Here is a 20,275-nt window from a genome sequence, read left to right on the forward strand (position 1 = left end):
CACCCAGTTACCCCATCCCACCCCATCCCATCATTTTATTTTTTTTAAAGAAGATAATAATGCTTTATAATAGTTTGCATGGAATGATTAATACTATTTTTGCATGTTTTTCTTAATATTGTTCTTCCTTTTTTTAGAAGATAATGTTTTATAATAGTTTGCATGAAATTAATACTATTTTTTGCATGTTTTTCTTAGCATTGTTCTTTTTTAAAAAATTTAAATTCAATTTAGTTAACATATAGTATATTCTTAGTTTCAGGAGTAGAATTTAGTGATTCATCAGTTGCATATAACATCCAGTGCTTGAGGGTTGCTGGAGGGGGGGTTGGCAGGGTGGGGTATGGGGTGATGGGCATTAAGGAGGGCATTTGATGTAAATTTTAATTTTTTTTAAAAGGCAGACACTTAACTGGCTGAGCCACCCAGGCAACCTGACATGCATTTTAAATTATTTTCCTAAGACTAACGAACCTGCCGCTAGGGCTAAAAATATTTCCCCCCACAACAGAACTTTATCTTCTCACCTGCCCTCTGTGAGGCAAAATGTCTCGTTCAGGGGCTGCAGGCTGACCTGTGAAGGTGTGTGACAGTCGGATGAGCCCAGGCCCTTGGGATACAGAGGGCAAGGATGCTGAACGCTGGTCATAAATGTCACCTTTCAGTGTGCGTGCCAGGGACTTGATGTGACTTGGGAAACACATACCCCAGTCTTATACACGGTGACCATGAGGACATGACCACACTGGAGGGGAGGGCTGCTTCCCTGTTAAACACGAGGACAGGCCCCTTTGAAAGTCATGATCTTAGCCTCTCACTTCAGGAATTAATACTATAATTGTGTTTGGCCTGAGAGAAGAAATGTAGGTAGGAGGGAGGCCCGGGAGGACCCATGAAATTTGTCCAGGAAAACTGCATTAATCACCCTCTTGTCTCCTTACTAACTGACGCAGCAGCATCCGATGGTAATGATGAAGCACCTCTGTCCCTACAGCGGGGAGCAGACACCCCAAATGAACCTGCACTTTGAACCTGGGCAGCCACAGACAAGGGTCGTTCTGCTAAGCATGGACCGTGCTAAATGAAGACAGGGAATGAGAAGGTTGTTTAGGTCCACACAATAAGCCTTTTTGCCAGAAAACACAACAGTGTGGTATGTCAGTCCAGTGTGCTTCAATTAAGGGGGTGGGGGGAGGAGAGGCTTGAGCAATCTGACAACAGCACAGAAAGGGAATTCTGGGAAATAAACCCATCCCGGCGACCCCAGAGCCAAGCTATGAGCTGACAGTGCTTTTAAAACTCCAGGAGCACTCTGCTGCCTGCTTTGCGAAGAGCGGCCTGAAACTCTACACGCAGCGGTCATTCAGATGCATCCACATACCAACCTCAACTGAGATCTGCACCCAGGGTGGGCAAATCGCACCTACCTGGTACTCAGCGATGGACCTCACCGCCTCCACCACGGCCAGGGACATCAAATGCTGGACGAATGGGATTCTCTGTCCCAGCTGGGATCTCAGTGGGATGGAGACGAGCAGGGTGGACAGAGCGCATCCCATGGGGCTCAGCCAAGCGTTTGCTCCCCGCCCTGGAACACAGAGGGCCCCCCATCAGGAGAGTGGCCACCCTGCCACGTGAACAGTCAGATGCATGCAGCACCCGAAAATGGGCCCAGGACTCAGAGCCCCACGTGCAATCAACCTGCACTGATGAAGATGCTTGGAGGTTCTGGGGTTAACTCAAGAACAGAGAAGCATTTTAAAGTCTGGCGCTGTGTTCCTGAACAAGTGTCTGATAAGTAGCTGAATGTTCTGCCTCAGTGAGCACATCATTTACGCTTTGATGATTCAAAGTCCTACAGGGTCTGAACATGACTGTCAGCTTAATTGTCACCATCTGGTAATGCTGGCAAAAACAGAGACAGTGGGGAAACCGGACTGAGTCTGTCCTGGTCCAGGAGAGGTCCTGGACACCACAGTTTAGAAGTGACCCGTATTGTGGTGATGGTCCCACAACCCTGTGAATATATTAAAAACCCCAGAATTGTATACTTTAATTGGGGAACTGTATGGTCTGTGAATTATATCTCACTGTTATACGGGGGGAAAGAAGCAGACTTTAAAAAGTAATCCCTGATATTAACTCTCGAGATTATTTTTCCTAAGATAGAAGTCAAGAAAATAAAATGCTCAAAATGAGAGGTATAATCCAAAAATGAGAGGTATAATCCAAGTTCTTCTATGTTCTTTTTTTTTTTTAACCACCGTATTGAGCCCCCCACCCCCAGCTTTGGGTAAAATGAATTTTCTCTTTGAGTTATGTTCAAAAGACGTGTTCAAAGGAAAGAAGTGGAAAACAGTGGATTTCTTATTTCGTTGCTCCTTCTGAGAAAGGCATAAGAGCCTCTGAGAGTTAAAAGCACGTTTGGGTTGGCCTGGCACCGGCGGGAGCGGGGGCCAAGTGCCTCCGGCAGGACCACTAAGCACAGAGTCTGCTTGCGGTTGGACCTCAAGTGGATTCTGGGAGGATGCGGGCTCTTGTTTCTGAGGGTCTCGGGGTCAGCAGGTGGCAGAAGCTCAGATCAGCCCTTGGCTTCTCTGTGGTCACTTTGTGAAGGGGCACTGACCACTGGTCATGGAATTTCCAGTGCGGCTGGGGTGGGGGCTGGCAGACGAAAGGGCTCTCCATGGGACACTCAACAGGAACCCAGAAGGCACCTCCCGGAGAACCTTCAGGCAAATAAATGTCTCTATAACACAGTAACGATTCACACACTGCAATGCCCAGAATGTGTCAGAAAGAATTTACAAGATGTAGGTGATGGTATGTTAAAACCATCCCCAGCAAATGTCCAGTGATTAATAACCATCTCCACTGGAGAGAAAGCTTTAATTCTACCAAAACTCAGTCTTCTGATCAATTTCCCTCCCTCTTCCTCCATTTTAGGGGGTGTGAAAACAAGCACTCCTAATGGGAGTCTTCTCCGTGATCAGCACACACAATCAATGGGCAACCTGGCCACAAGGAGCCACAGATTTTGAAGAGCAGAACAACAGAAATGATAACAAAAGATGACTGACCTTTGCCCTGCGTTTGGCGGACTGCGATGGCTATTAACCCCATTTCCTGCGGGATCTCAAACATCAATCTGCAAACGGTGGGAAAGACTGGTCAGCCAGAACAGGGACGTGACAGCAGAGCCTACGGCTCAGACGAGAGGAGGACCCTATTCACACTCATCTGCGGGGCTGTGTGGGGAAGAAAAAGGGCCATTTCCCGGGTTTCGAGGGATACTGACCCCATTCCCAGCCTCTGTAGTGATAACGAAGGAGAAGAGACAAAGAAAACACCATTGAATCAAAAAAGATTGGGGTTGGGGTGCCCGCCTGAGCTGTTAGTTCATTTAAGATGTTGTTTGATTCCATTTCTTTGGAATATCCTATCGGGAAGTTCTTTCTTCCCCCTCTGATGTGGTGTCCCTTACTCCGAGTGACAACTAGCAGTTCCTGACATTTGTTTCTACTTACGGTGCGTTTCTGTCCAAACACTAGACCATAATCATAACAGAAGTTTCTGATTATTCAGAAAGCCAATATGGTGGCAATAAAGCCGTTTAAAAGATACACTATCCCCTGAGAACTAATTATGTTTTAACTATAGTAAATAAATCTACACCTTCTGAGAAGTCCAGAGAACCATGGATCATTTTAGGCTTGAGTTCTGCTTTTAAAATGGTTTCATTTAAAAGAATGCAAACTTCCCTTTGGGGATAGGCAGAAAAATGCCTTATATCTCCACCAAATGGGTCAACATTAACCTTTTTTTTTTTTCCTTCAGAATAGGAAAGGGGGTGGAAAACAATCCCTCACACCGAGAATTTCCTCCCAGCTACTTTCTACATATTTTAACTCCGTGTTAGGAAGGCTTTCCTCTGCATTCCCAGAAGTTGCTGACCAGGTACTGAGCGGGCACGGTTCATGGTGGGATTTATTAAACAGAGCCAAAATCGAGTTGGTCCGCTGTCCGTGCAGCTGCCAGGGACTCTCTGAAACACTTTTGGGGGAGGGAAGAGGCAGGGGAGGGAGGATGGAGAGATGGTATTTGTAGGACCTTTCCAGTAAGAGTTTCCAGGGTTCCATAGCAGCGTCTGAGCCAAGGAGAAAGGGCCCTGGACCCCCGCTCTGGTGGTTCTTCAGCTGCTCTCAGGGCTCGGGGCAGGGAGTGAGAGGTCTACACAGGGTAAGAGGAGAAATACACGTAAAAGCAGAGAGCAACAACACAGTGCCTCCCCGCGCACACTGGCCAACAGAGTTGGGCACCGGTGTGCAGACTGCGGTCACGAGGAGCCCAGAAGACCCCTTCGCTTGCAAAGAGGAGCCTGGCCACGTCGGGAGGGGGCCGGCGGGTCCCATAGGCACAGGGCATTCCCAGCGAGCAGGCTGCCTTGTCCACTTTTCATCGTACAAGAAGCACAGCTCCAGAAGTATTTCTCTTGGACACCATGAATAACCCATTGAGACCGACGGTTCCTATACACTGGTGGGCTCCAAGAATAAAGCGTCCTTTTCTTGGGTTGGACCAGTGGAAAACAGAGAAGGAATCTCTGTCTGTGCCAAGACATTAACACTGTCTTCTTGGAGCCTCGTGCTTTCCAGAAAGTTCCGGCAGCCCCTCACCTGGGCTCCGAAGGCTTCGGGTGGCAGTTAACACACTTTTCTAGGGGAGTTGGGGGGGGGATGATTTGGCACACTGTGAGCAGACTGCAAAAGCCCTTCTCAATGGCAGGCCATCTAGGATGTTCTTCAAATAAACATGTAGACAGTAGACAGTCGTGTCTATAAGCCAGTGATGGTGATGGTGGAATTAGGCGAGGGGATGGGGGAGGTTTAGAAACCAACACAGACTTCTAGAACAAAGAGAAATGATTAAGGGAACATATGCACTCAACTGCTGGAGGTTTGGCAGCAGTTAACAGGGCATATTGATGAGAAGACGGAGTTTGTGCAGCTGAAGGCCAAGAGGAAATTTCTGCAGGAGGGGACAACGGGGGAGGGAGGTAATGCTCAGTTTGAGACAACTAGAGGCCGTCAGATTTATTTGTGCCATCTGAGATAACTCTGGGGGCCAAACCACACGGCTCATGGTCAACAAAGAGGCATTTATGAACTTCACGAATTTTGCATTTCTGAAAATGAAGTCGCCGGAGTTTGCTTTAGCAAAGGAGACACCATAAATGCCTCTCCATCCCGGGCTGATGATGTTCTCACAAAAGGAAACAGGAAAAAAAAAAAAGAAGAAGAAATAGGAGGGGGTAACCTAATGATCGGGTCCCTGCTGCTGTGGATTTTCTTTCCTCATTTGCGAAGGCTGTGGAATGAGAGGTTTCTGTGCCCGGCAGCTCAGCGCGCTCCCTCGAGTTTACGAACGGGGCGTGTGGGGAAAGTGCTCCGTCTTTCTACTCTGCTCCTGCGTCTGAAACATCCAGACCCCAAAGGGTCACTTTGCCAACGTGACCATTTTGGTTCCCAAGGACATCACAGCACCTCGTGGGTGCCCTGCCAATGGGAACGTCCTGAATTTCACCAGGTGGTTGGAGTAAAGCTTTAAGAATTAAGACTAAGCTAGGAGACAGGCCAGTAGGAACCTGTGTGAAAATTCTGAATGAACAAGTGAAAGAACAATTTAAATTCAGACCCAGTCGATCCACTGGGGGGATTCAAACCTAAGGAAATGGTCCACATTCACCACAGTGCTATAAAAGTAAAAATGTGGGAATCACCTAAGTGTCCAACAGGTAAATGTTGAGTACACCATGGTAGGTGAAGTCAATGGAATAATTCACGGTCATTAAAAATGATAGTTATCAGGGCGCCTGGGTGGTTCAGTTGTTAAGCGTCTGCCTTGGGCTCAGGTCACGATCCCAGGGTCCTGGGATCCAGTCCCTCATCAGGCTCCCTGCTCCGCGGAAAGCCTGCCTCTCCCTCTCCCCCTCCCCCTGCTTGTGCTCCCTCTCTCACTGTCTCTCTGTCAAATAAATAAATAAAATCTTCTTTAAAAAATGATAGTTATGAAGAGTATGTGGGAAGAAATGCTTGCAACACTCTGCTAAATAAAAAAAGCCATAAAAAAACTACATATACTTTTATTCCAACAATGTAAAATTCATAGAAAAGGGAGGGAGGGAGATTTACTTAGGCTTTATTTATTATTTATTAGGCCTTATTAGGATGATTTTTTTCTTTGTTTTAAAATTTCTTAAAGATGACTGGTTACCCTTAAAAATTATTCTGAAAAATTCTGGCCAAAAATAAGCATGGTTTTTATGTTTAGATATAACATATCTAAACTACTGTTCATTCAGTAATTAATTCTTCAAAAATATTTCAAGAAAAGAACTAAAAGATCTGCTTTAAAATTAAATAAGACAATAAGAGTTATCTACAGCACCCATTTTATTGTGAACAAAAGCTTATTTGATAGTATTAAGGAGTAGAAATTCTTAAAACCAGTCTGTTCATATGCAACCAGAGCCTTAAAAATTTTACACCTTCTGACCCAGTGACCATCCTTCCAGGAATGCATCCTGACGAGTATTCAGACGGGGAAACAAAATAATTCAGGGACAAACTGTTCATCACAGCCTTACGATGTGAAAAATCGGAAACAATACACAAAAATCATAGCATCTTCCCATGAACAACTATCATGTAGCAATCTGTGATAAAGCCAAAAAGTCCACTGGACTCCATCGGGTGATTTAATCAGGAGGCAAAACCCTACACACACCATGATTCTAATGACGTTTTAAAATATTCTTTTTACAATTGTTAAGAAATACAGCACAAGGGGCACCTGGGTAGCTCAGTCAGTTAAGCATCTGCCTTCAGCTCAGGTCATGATCTCACAATCCCAGGGTCCTGGAATCGAGCCCCATGTCCAGCGCCCTGCTCAGCGGGGAGCCTGCTTCTCCCTCTCCCCTGGCTTGTGCTTTCTCTCTCTCTCAAATAAATAAAATCTTAAAAAAAAAAGAAACAATACAGCACAATATTAGCTCTGGTTATTTTGAGGAGTGTGATTATTTGAAAAAAATTCAGAAAAGTACAAAGCAGAAAATAAGTTCCTCTTCTCATTAAAAGTGTATATTCTTCTAGACTTTCTCCCCTTTTAAACAAATACACAGATATATTTTACAAAATAGGTGTCTGATGATTGGAGAAATTCCTTACTGTGGAGCTCTTAAAATAATGATGCTATGGAGGTATAGTTCTGGACATTCTTAACACACTGATGATAAAGAGGGAATGCTTGAAAACCACACGTTTGGTCCCGTTTATGAAAGCTATTTCTTCCTGCGTGCATTTCTAGAAGAATACAGGACACACGTCAATAGTGGTGGTTAATCCCCGGAAGGTGGGGACGTAAGCTACACCTCGTGATCTAAATTACTTCTTTACGTTGTCCCCTCTAGTCTTGGGGGGGGCAAGATTCCAAGCGGCTTTTATTTCCTTCTTTACGCTTTTCTGACTTTTCCAGTATTTCTACACTTGGGGTGCATTCATTTTAGAGCCAGGAAAAACGCTATTTTTAAAAAGCGTTTTCAGCTTTGCTTTCAGTAGGTTAAGCATGAATCTGCCAGCTCACTGGGTGAACGATCTCATCTCTTCGGGGAGATGGTAGGTCTGCGATACAAGAGCAGCCAACTGGCTGAGCTTTTTTGCCAGGCTCGCTGGACGGGTCCCCCATAATGCACACTGTGCAAGTTCGGCCATGCCTGTCCCTTGCTCTCCTTCCCTGGGGAGCACGTGCCCTGTGCAATGGTGACAGGCTGAGTCTGCTTACTGTCCCTGCACAGACTGGCGAGACGGCATGTGGCTGCCGGCATCCTTCATCAACTTGTGTTCTTGATGCACAAGCTGCACCTTTTCTTTTATGTCTTCCCCCTCTGATAGTTTCAGCTCTGACATCTCCTTTATTCCTAGTGTTCAGAAAGACACATTCTCAGACAACACCCCCTACCCCCCATGCTTTCTATATGTGAAAAAGAACCCAATTAAGGGACCAGGGATGAGGCAGAAGGAGGAGGACCCAGGAAGTCAGACATTTGTTAAGTCCCTATTTCTGATTTTTAAAGACTTCACTGGAAGATAAATTCCCGTATGCATAACCCCATTGACATCTATGTAGTTCAAAGGAAACGGTGCTGGACTTCATTTCAGAAACTTTAAAAAATATATTACATTGCAAACGCCAACCATCATATTCAGGCAGTACTCTTTTTAAAGTTAAGCTAAAATATCAAGATATTTTAGTTCTTCAAAAGTCTGATTCTATCAGTACAATCGATTTTTTCTTTTAAAGCTGCCTTCAATGCAAGAGTGCGCAGCACTGTTTTTAGAAAAAACGCATAGCGGTTTTTGTTAACACCACCATGTGAAATGGAGCAAGGAGCGTGGAGGGCTCTGTGATGCACGGGGATGCACCGGAGACTTCTGAACAGGCAGCTAGGCATGTGGGCGCAAAGCTGGGGTTGACAGTCCCAAGGACGCACGGTGCCACCCAGGGACCCCGGGGGTGGTGGTGGGGGGGGGGGCTATTGCTTCTGGCAGGAAAGGAAAGTTCCCCAGGAACTTTGGAAACACCCCAGCAGAGCAGAGACTCAGAGAATCAGATCAAGATTCAAATTCAAATCCCAGTGTTGGCAGAATTAACATCGAGGAAGGGGCTCCATCTCCCTTAATCTCTCCAGTCACCCAGGAAACAGAACACTTGTTCGGGTGTCTGTAAAAAGGAAACAGAATACATGCGGGGGGTTGAACCAGGTGGGTGCTTAAATACAGCACTTTCTCTTTGTTGTGTGGATCCTAGAACTTCTTGCTGTCAGAAGACCTCCCATGACCCCCTCTTGGGGATAAAGAGGGTGGCCGGGGAGAGGGCGGAGCAGTGGAACGTGTGTGTGTTTTAGGACTCTTCTAAAATTCTAGAGATGATGCCTATCCTCTGTACGTCTCCCCCCACCCCCCCGTCTCCGCCATTGTTGTCTACACGTGCACTAACATCTGCACATGGGGCTACAAAGCTTTTAGACTGACACTAGTAATTGGGCTTGGAAAATATTCCCTCTCAGTTCTCGGGTCTCTGAACCCACTTAGCAAAGCTATAAACCGTTGGTTGAACTAGCTATTTGGCTGAATTTTATTTACTTATTTATTTATAAGTTTTTTTAATTTATTTGAGAGAGAGAGAGAGAAATCACAAATGAGGGTGAGGGGCAGAGGGAGAAGGAGAAGCAGGCTCCCCCCTCAGCAGGGAGCCCGATGCGGGGCTTGATCCCAGGACCCCAGGATCATGACCTGAGCCAAAGGCAGACGCTTAACGACTGAGCCACCCAGGTGTCCCTATTTGGTTGACTTTTTAAAGACAGCACTTTCTTTAAGTTTATTACTTGCAAATAATTTTGATCACTGATACACACAGGCACATAATACAGCAGTTTTATTGATATATTTTTCCATTATCTTCTGGGTTTGACATTTAAAGCTGTAACAACCTGTTATCAGTCCACTCTTGCAATATTGTAAATAAGTAAACTTTACATCATATTTGCTTTCCTCTCTTCTGGTGTACAACAGGATGAGTGTGCTTCAACTGCAGGAGAAGTAAGAATTTGGACTGCCCAAGAACACCACCATCACGACCCCGCCCCCGCCAGGACCCCCCAGAAGCAGAGGCCCCACCTGTACCTCTATTGAAGGATGCCGATGGGTCAGACCCTCCGTTGGAGATGCTGTTTAATTCCCGTACCTCCTAGCATACCAACCACTCCTGGGTTTTCAGCTAATATTGCCTATCTCCAACATAATGATCGCATCGACACTACTCCTAAATCACTTCATTGCTCACGGGGAGGGAGTCCTGTGGATTCAGTTTTCAGAATGAGGCACCTGTCTAGTAGACGAAGGATTTATTGATGTTGGTCTGTATCATTCAATCAAGATGAACACAAGCCACTATTTCTTACCCCTGACACCGCACCATAAATAATGGATGTCTGAGCATCACCTCCTACCTTAGATGTGCAGTTACAGAATTCGCAGATGGACCAGCAGGCTTGTGTAGCCAGAGACCGTCCCGGCACCCCACAGCTATGTCTGTGACCGTGTCCAACAGCAGTCCTGACCCTAGATCCTCACTTTATGGACGCAAGCCTTCGCTGTACTACCACACACAGGAACTCAAGACCATGTGCTAAGCCCTCCGCTAAGAGTCACCAGATTACAGGATCTTCTCAACCCACTGCTCAGGACGATCAGAGTCCATCCTCTGCCACTGGATGTGGAGCGGCCCCCCACGGAGCATGTCCACGGCCATTACCACGAGTCATCTACCCCAACAGAGGGCCTTCTGCTGGGAGACGGCGGCTGCCAGCTCAGAAGACAGACGCTGATGCATCTTGACCACATGGCGAACAGACATCTGGGAACCGTTTGAATCTTGATCCACCACCACCAAGGTCATCCAGAATTGATGCAGATTTTTTTGCAAGACGTGTGGCATTTCACATGTGTTATCTCATCTGAGCTTCACAAATCAGAAGAGGACACAGTCTTGGAAAAGTGAAACCATTTCTGGAAGTCCACAGAGCCAGCAAATCAGCAACACAGATCAAGTTCTGGCTGGTTCTCAGCCTCACGCTATGTTGCTTTTGTTTTTAACCTTTTTCTTTGAAATAATATCAGACTTACAGAAAAGCTGCAAGGATTGTAGGAGGAATTCCTACATGACCTTCCCTTGCACCCAGATTTCTGTCTGTCTGTCCATCTCTAATTTTTCTCACCTGAGCTATATAAGAGTTGCAGCCATCACATCTCTTTCTCCCTCTGTGTGTCAGTGTGTCTTTCCTAAAAATCAAGGGCTTATTTTACGTAATCAGACTACAATGATAAAAATCGGGAACTTCATACTGTGCTACAACACTATTATCTAATCTGGGGGTCAGCAAACTTCTTCTCTGAAAAGCCAGAGAGTAAACGCTTTAATCTTTGCAAGCCACTGGGTTTCTGTTGCAACTGTCCAACTCCACAATCCGAGCACGGAAAGCAGCTGTGGACAACATGTAAATAAGTAAGTGTGGCTGTGTTTCAGCAAAACTTTAAAGACACAGAGATTTAAATTTCATATACTGTTCATGTGAAAAATATAGTATTTTAAAAAATTTAGTAGACTTAATTTTTTTATTTCTTTTTTTAAGTAGGCTCCATACCCATCATGGAGCCCAACGTGGGGCTTAAACTCACAACCCTGAGATCAGAGACCTGACCTGAGATCAAGAGTTGGACGCTTAACCGACTGAGCCACCCAGACGCCCCGTAATAGGCTTTATTTTTTGAGTGGCTGTAGGTTTACAGAACGTATAGAGTTCCCAGAGACACCCTCACCCCCCACCCCGCTTCCTTATTATTAACACCTTGTCTTAGTGCAGTATGTTTGTTATAACTGACGAACCAATACTGATACATTATGATTGACTAAAGACCGTGGTTTAGTATTAGGGTTCACTCTTTGTACCATACAGCTTTACAGGTTTGGACAAATGTATACTGCCACGTAGAACAGTTTCCTGCACCCCACCTATTCATCCTTCTTTCCTCCTCCCAACCCCTGATGGCTTCATTGTCTCTATAGTTCTCCCTTTCCCAGAATGTCATAGAGATTTCATTCTTTTCATTTTGTTCCCAATCATTTAAAAATGTAAAAACCACTCTGAGCTCGTAAGTGGTACAGGGATGGGCAGCAGGCCAGATCTGGCCTGAGGACCAGAGTCTGTCTGCCAACTCCTGATCTCATCTACAGAATGTCTTCAAATTTCACCCACTGCCCTTAAAAGGCCCTTGACAGTAAAGCACAACTTCTTTCTGGTTTAGGATTAAATCCAGATCATTTGGTGCAGTTAGTTGTCATCTCCCTTAATCGACTTCAGTTCTTTAGTCTTTGTCCTTCATGATCTAGACATTTTTTGAAGAGTATGAGACATTATGGTTATTTTGTAAAATGCCTCTTGATTTAGATGATCTGGAATCTCCTCATGATGAGACTCAGGCCAGCATTTTGGGCAAGAACAAAGTTCTTAGCGAGGCTGTATCCTTCTTGGTGCATCACATCAGGAGGCACACGGGGTTGTCGGGTCCCGGTGTTGGTGAGTTAACGCTGATCCACTTGGTTAAGGTGGTATGTGACAAGTTTTCCACTGCAAAGTTACTGTTTTTCCATTGTAATTAATAAGTACTTGTGGAGAGATAAATATCATGTTTCTCAAAACATGTAATCTACTAGTTTTAACATCTAATGAATCTTGTTTGAATAGATGATTTATTGGATGGTTGCCAAATAATGATTTTGATTCATTTTTTCTCCTGTGTTTACTTGATGGGATGCTACTATAAGGAAGAGCTTTTGTTTCTCCCTCACTTATTTATCTATTTATATCAGAATGGATTTATGGATTCATATTTGATTTAATAGACTACATGTTTTCCTATCATTTGTTTTGATGCTCAAATTGCCCCAGATTTGGCAAGTGGAAGCTCCTTGAGACTGGTTCCCGTGTCCTACTGACACGTCCCTGTCATCTTTCAGCAGTTCCTTACTTTCTGGCATAAGAAGAGGTTCCAGACTCACTTTCAAATTTCTCAGTCCCAGCCTTGGAATCAGCCTTTTCTCCACAGAGCTCTGGTTCCTTCTGGCAAAAAATGACATTTATGTATTTATGTATTTATGTATTTGAGAGACAGGGGTGAGGAAGGGCAGAGAGAGAGAGAGAGAGAATCTCAAGCAGACTCCACACTGAGCACAGAAGCCAAGTTGGGCTCAATCCCACGACCCTGAGATCATGACCTGAGATGACCTGAGCCGAAATTGGGAGTCAGATGCTTAACTGACTGAGCTACCCAGGCACCTCGAAAAAAATATTTATAAAACAGATCTGGATACTAGGAAATAGCAAAAGAGTGTGTTTCCTTCCTGCCTGCCTTCCTGCCTTCCTCCCTTTGACCCCTCCTCCCATCCATCCATCCATCCATCCATCTAAAAAACCACTAAGGTCCACTGAAAACTCCAGTTCCAATTCAACACCACATGGTCCATTCTATTCTCCCCCTTTCTATATTTGTAACTTCCTTCTCCAATAATTAGAAATCTGGCTCCCATTACCTCAGGTATATTTACTTATTTGCATGATACTGTAATACATAGAAAGTGGTTTCAGAATTGCTGACCCATGCTACTGTGAAAAACAAACTTACTAACTAGCCTTCAATATTTATCTACAGTTCTTTTTTTGTCCATAGCCTGAGGGTACATAGTCAAACATTGTGTTTAAAAGTTCCTGGGCCTTGCTCTTTGTGTCTTTCCTTTTAGTGTGGTTATGTTATTCATCCAAATAAGGTTAGGCTTAATTGTCCTTCTGTGTCCCGTTACAGGGCCCCTCCTCCAATCCTTGTTTCTTTCCTACTGTAATTTCTTGTTTCTTTCTTATTCTTGGTTCCAAGAATCAGAACTATACAGAAAAGCATACTGAGAAGTGTCATGCTCCCTGACTCACCTCGTCTACCCGGATCTCTCCTTCTAACTCCTTTCTGTAAATAACAATTCAACTAATGTCACTAGTTTCTGGTTTATTCTTCCTGTGTGTCCTTCTACACAAATGAACAGATACTTCCCGTGTTTCCTTCTACACAAATGAACAGATACGTGTATATTATTTCCTTTTTCCCCTCCAGAAAGTTACCATGTAGCAGATACTCCTTTGCCTTCTGTGTTTTGTTTTTTTTTTTCCCACTCACTATAATCTGGAAACACTCTTTGTGAGTTCTTAGAGCTCTTCCTTCATTCTCTTCTAAAGCTGACGAGTGTCCCACCGTGTGGACGTAGCTTGGCTTATTCACTTAGGTCGTCTCCAAAAGACAGTAGAATGAATACCTTTGTTCTCATAGTTGAAGTGGATCTTCAGGTAAATTCCTAGGAGTGGGATGCTGGGTCAGAAGGCAAATGTGTATGTAGCTTTGCTAGACGCTGCTGGAGTCCCCTGCATTACTAATGAGCCAGCCACAGATGGCACACCTGGGCCCCCACCACCTCACCAGTAAGCATAACGTCACATGTTTTTGGTTTTTGCCATGTGAGCTGGCTTTCAGTGTAGTTGTAATTTGCATTTCTCTTACCTGTAAACTTTTCATACATTTAAGAGCCGTTTATACAGACAGTATGTGTGAATTACCTGTTCATGTCTTTCGCCTATTTTTAACAGTGCATTATGTATCAGGGAATGGTAGGGCTTTATCTGTAGCATCTTGCCAATATTTTCTCCCAGTATGTTGTCTTCTGATTTTATGATTTTTTTTTTTACCATGCAAAAATGTCTGATTTTTTTCTTATATTTATGTAGTCGACTGTATCAACCTTTTACTGCCTCTTGTTTTTTGTGTCTTCAGAGCCTTTCTCTACACCCAAATTCTACAGGAACTCATCTACTTGTTTCTGATACTTACAGGATTTCACTTTAAATTTAAATCCTTGATCCATTTGGGGTTTATTTTTATGAATGGTGAAAGGGATGGGTCTGATTTTATCTTCTTTCCCCCCAAATACCTATCAAATTGTTCCAGGATCATTTGTTAAAAAGTCTATCTTTGGCCTAGGAATTTGAGATGCCACCTTTATTATATACTACATTTATCTACGCACTTGGGTCTATTTCTGGACCTTCTATTCCATTCTGCTAGTCTTTCCATTTATTCACATGATGTTTTAATTATAGAAGCTTTATAGTGTGTTTTAAAATCCACCAAGGCGAGTAACACCTCATGGCTTTTCATTTTCATTGTTTACCTATTATTGCAAATTTACTTTTCTAAACGAACATTAGCATCTACTTGTCTAGCTTAATTGTTTAAAAATGGTATTTTTTGGCATAAGTGCATTAAATTTATAAATTAACTTGGGGAGGACTGATATTTTGGTGATGGCAAACTGCCCTATCTACCAGCAGGCAATGCCTTACACTTTTTCCAGGTTCCTTTTGTGGATTTCAGGCATGTTTCAAAATCATCTCATGTAAATTTTACACATTTTTTTTAAGTTCATTCATTAGGTATTTTATCTTATCTCTTGCTATTGTGACTGCATACCATAATATCTTTTGCTGGTTATTGTTTGTATATACAAAGACTATAGATTCCTGCACGTTAATTTTATATCTTGCTCCTTCATTGAATTCTTTTATTGTTTGAATTAGAGAATCAATGATTCTCTAAGGTTTTCTAGGCATACTATCATAACATCTGCAAATAGGGATAGTTTTTTTCTCTCTTCAATTATGTCTCTATTTGGATTGGCTAATGCCTTCAGAGCAATGTTAAGTAGAAGTAGAGATAGTGAGTATCCTTGCCTTGTTTCTGTCCATAGTGGAACCCTTAGTTTTTAGGGTTCCTCCACTAAGACACTATCTTTAGTATTCACACACACATGCAATCATATTAAGAAAATACCCATTAATTCTTATTTGGGGAATGTATTTATCAAGACAGGATGATGAATTTTTTTTTTTTAGGATGACGAATTTTATGAAATGCTTTTTCAGTATCTATGGATTTAACCATGTTTTTCCTCCTTCACTCTATTAACATATTAAAGAACCAATATATCTATAAATACATTAATTTATTTTTTCCAATATTGAACCAACCTTGCATTCCTGGAAAAAAATATTTGATTGTGGTGTATTGTTTTCTTAATGTGGTGCTGGATTCTGTTTCTTAATATTTATTACTTCTATATCGATGCTCAGAAGTGATACTGGTCTGTATTTTTTTGTGTTGTCTTCAACAGATTTAAGTGTCAACATTATTTACTTCCTTAAAGAGGATCTGAATTTTTTTCTTCATTTTCTTTGTGGCCATGCTCTCTCTACTGAGGTCCTGCCTATCAACAAGACTAAAAAGTTTTGGCTAATGATACTAAGGACAATTTCAAGGGAAGCCTTTTCTATTTCTTCTTGAAATGGCTTTAGTACTCCTGGTCTGCCTCAAATCTCTTTGCACCTGCAGTTCTGTATCATTCGCAACACGTGAGGATCAACCAGTGAGTCCCATTTCCATGGACTGAGTTAAGGAATTTCATGCCTATGAACCTGACCTGAGGTTCCACTTCACCCCCGACCATCAGGCTAGACAGACACTGGACTTTCTCAGGAAGGTATGCACCAGGTCTGGTACAGATCAGCCCAAATGACCAGGTCTCCCAACATTCCACAGGGCATTCTTCACATTTAACAAGATACGGGTCACAAGGGAAACCATTTTAAGATTCTCAATCATCTCCATTAAAACATTAGAAAAAGCTGAGAAGATATTTAGATGTTTTGTGCTGCATTTTTCACTCAGTTTTAACAGATGACTCAGTCTTTGCTAGAAACCACCAAGCTCAACAAATGCGAGATCCTAACCATAGAATCAAGGTCACAGAATCAAAGGTGCCTCTAGGGTTAGGTCCTCTAACGAAGATGCACACTGGAACCACCTGTGGAGTTTTAAGGAAAAAAAAAAAAAAAAACCAAACCAAAACCAAAACACATAGATGTTAAGGCCTCATCTTAGACCCATCCAATCCCAATCTCCAGAGAGACTGGGTATGCCCTAAGTAATCAGGATACAGCTGGTGCAAAGGCTGGTGTCCTGAAAGCACTGCACCAAAAGCTATTTCTCAAATGATTTTTTTTTAAAACTGTATTTCTTAAAAAATCTCCAGAGCTACAGCATGAAAAAGCCCCCTTTCTCCTTTGGCCATCACAACTCCTAAAATAAAGTATTGCATTCTTTTTCTATCCTCTAAGATAACACGGAAACATGCCCACAAATGAGATTTTATTTTCTAGAGCTAAGGTGGTGATTGGTAGTTGAGGACAAGGGGAAAGAGAGAAAGGCATAAGGGACTGGCAATCAGAAAGTGTACACCAGTGAGTGCCACTGTATACAAGACTGTGACTTGGAAATGTCTGAGTTCCTTGTTAGTGTTCTGTTCCCCAAGACTGACTTCATTCATGGTCACCTGAGTAGTTTTCAGCCCCATGAAGCATGGTAAGGGATAGGACATTCTCAGTCTCTCCCTCTCTGTCTCCCTCTGTCTCTCTCACACACACATACAAGGCACTTGTACTCTTTTTTTTTTTTTAAAGATTTTATTTATTTATTTGACAGAGAGATAGAGAGAGAGCACAAGTAGGCAGAGTGGCAGGCACAGGGAGAGGGAGAAGCAGGCTCTCTGCTGAGCAGGGAGCCGGACATGGGGCTCGATCCCAGGACCCCAGGATCATGACCTGAGCCAAAGGCAGCTGCTTAACCGACTGAGCCACCCAGGCGCCCCCAGCACTTGTACTCTTGATCACTACCTCATTATGGCAGGCTTCCAAGAGTTAAGTACACCAGCCAACACAGCACCATTTTCCCTACTCACTTTAAAAATTTCTCCAAGGCCAGGGCATGGGTGGCTCAGTTGGTTAAGCATTTGACTCTTGATTCCGCCTCAGGTCATGCTGTCAGGATCATGGGATCAAGCCCCACATCAGGCTCTGTGCTCAGTGGGGAATCTGTTTGAGATTCTCTCTCCCTCTTCCTCTGCCCCTCCCCCACCACTCATATGCTCACTCTCTCTCTCTAAAATAAACAAATCTTTAAAAAAAAAGAGGAATTCTTCCAAGGTCTTGTGAGCTAATTAATTAATTAATGAGCCATGTATCTTCAATCACAGGTAAAGAATGGGATCTTTAGGTCCTCAGAAAGTAGAGCAAGGTTACTGCATAATCCAATGGTACCATTTACTGAGCACCCAACTATGCGCCTGGGCCCTTAATATGGGCGATTTTCTCACTTAAACAATCCAGTGGCTCTTGTGATGGCCATTGCCACGTGGTCTCATTTTACTCACGGGGAAGTGGTGGCTTGCCGAGGTTAACAGCCTGGTGAGGTCCCAGAATAGTTAACCAGGTTTGCCTGGCTCAGAGGCCCACTTTGTGAGTCACTGCCAAAAACATCTCTCCTTTTATCAAAACAAAATTTGAAGGTAGAAATGCCACCAGTCTCTTAAAATGCATTTTCGAGTTGTATAAATTTGGCAGTCCTGGGGGTTATACGTTTCCCTGGAAAGTTATGAAAATGTACACCCAAAGTGTAAAATCGGAACGGGATTCTTGCAGTTTTTTAGAATTAAAATAGAGTCACCTTAAATTAAAAAGAAAAAAAGAAACACCACCACACTTGCACCAAAGTTGTTTGCTCAGCCCTGCCTGTCTGAGTGGGTGTTTTCCCTACTCCGTATGCATTCTTGTTTCACAAATGCCAATCTTTCTTCACCAAATTTACATCCAAACTCACATTGTTTCTTTACCCAGAGAGCCAAGGGGCTGCTGAAACAGCTGGGCAGACAAAGCAATGTGAAGGTAATGAATTTCTTCCTCTAGAAAGAGAGGCTCCACCTTCCACTCAGGCCCTCACTGGGGCCCCTTTTTCCACCCCAATCCCATCGCTGCTTGGAGGGTAATTATGAGCAAGAATTTCCTGCCCCTGCCAGCTGGCCTCACAACCATTGCTTCTTTCACCACCTTGCTGCCCTGAACATCACCCTTCCTCTCTCCCTCTCGCAGCTCAGACCTCTCTCCTGAGACCTCCTTGCACCCCACCCCGCCAGAGATCCAGCAACATGTCGGAGCTTGTTCCACCAGGAAGCTTAGCACCAGCTCAACTCTTCATTCACCAGGACAAGGGGCCTCTTTCTTTAATGCACGGCTTTGCTCCACGATACGCTGGGTTTACGGCCCCCATGAACTAAACCTGGTTCAGAATCCAATTCCATAACAGATTTTCGTTCAAATGGTTATTTTCCAAACCCCCCGCTCCCCAATTGCACTTTCTACCCAACTCCGTTGGCCCCATGAGGCCGGCTTCTGGTGAGGCTCCGTGCCGGTGGGCCACTTAAAATCCTGCTCCCTTGCTGAATTCTTTTATTGTTTCAGCGAATTTTATTGTTGATTCTCAAAGATTTCCCAGCTCTACTGTCGCATCAAGTGCAGAGACAGTTTCACTTCTTTTCCTATTTGTATACCCATGTTTGACTTCTCTCGTCTACCTAAAATGGCTAATATTCCTAGGATGACGTTAAGTAGAAGTGGAGATAGTGGGCCTCCTGGCCTTGTTCCTGGTCTTTGGGGAAATACACTCAGGGCGTCCCAGCCCTCTCCATGAAGTGGGACACCAGCCTTAGGATTCAGAGGATCTTACTCACCTTCTCCCAACACTGGACCTCAGCCTCTCCTCTCGCAGATCTGCCCAGGGGCTCTGGGAAATATTATTTCAGGCCCCAGAGTGGCAAAGGATCCCCTGGGTGGCTGGTCTCTGGAGACACCCTCCACCCAGGTAGGGTCCCGTCCCCCTACCCTCACCTCCGCAAGCTTTCCCTCCAGCTCAGCTGGAGAACGTCTGTGTCCCCGACAACGGCAGGGAGCGACCATGTGTCCAGCGCTCTAGGACAGGCAGTGTCCGTATCCATGTTTCAACAGGATACTTGTGCAGAGAGAGGAGGATGGGCAGGTGGGAAGTCAGCTTTTCCTGGGGTTTCCTGGACCTTTTCTCTCCAATAACTACCTTCATCCTGCCTTTCACTGCCCCTTTAAAGAGAAAATGCTTCCCATTTGTTAATTGTTGAGAGTTTTTACTGCCCTTTTATTTTGCTTGACATTTTATAATCAATCTTCTGTATATGTTTATATATGCTTTTCTATTTAAGCTTTTTCTTTTTTTTAAATCTAAAAAACATAGTACCATACCGCCAAAGGTGTCAGGAAACGCGCTCAAATAAGGACGGGCTCCAAAGACTGCCCTGCCAACAAAATGCCAGTAAAACCTGAAACCCGGTTCAGACACACTGGGAAGGTTCCAACATTTAAGACTTAAAGAACTTCTTTATTCCAGTAAATCAGCTTCCCTGTGAATACCATCAAAATCCTATGCTTTAATGAGTGAGGGAATATCAGAGGAAGGGGTGGAGAAGGAAAGGATTTGGACAAATACGAAATTTAATTTAAAAACTATTATGAGAAGTTTAATTTCCCCTCCCCCAACCAAATACATAAATCTTGCCTGTGCATTTTCTTTGTTTCATTTTTCCTAAAAAAAAAAAACAACTTTTTAAAGGCATCCTGAACCATGAGAAACCACGACGGGGAAATCAG

The 20,275-nt window shown here is 43.8% G+C and overlaps 1 protein-coding gene across 6 annotated transcripts in view; it reads right to left on the reverse strand.

Moving 5' to 3' along the window:
- Positions 1–20,275, reverse strand: part of HLCS (holocarboxylase synthetase) — a 229,684-nt gene that overhangs the window by 11,487 nt on the left and 197,922 nt on the right. For all 6 annotated transcript variants that reach the window (XM_027584867.2, XM_027584863.2, XM_027584862.2 and 3 more), the window contains 2 exons: positions 3,081–3,148; positions 1,428–1,588 (listed from right to left, as the gene is read on the reverse strand). In XM_027584867.2, the coding sequence (XP_027440668.1) occupies positions 1,428–1,588; positions 3,081–3,148 (229 nt within the window). The remainder of the gene's footprint in view (positions 1–1,427; positions 1,589–3,080; positions 3,149–20,275) is intronic.

Source organism: Zalophus californianus, chromosome 1 (assembly GCF_009762305.2).
Source record: "Zalophus californianus isolate mZalCal1 chromosome 1, mZalCal1.pri.v2, whole genome shotgun sequence".
Lineage (NCBI taxonomy): Eukaryota > Metazoa > Chordata > Mammalia > Carnivora > Otariidae > Zalophus > Zalophus californianus.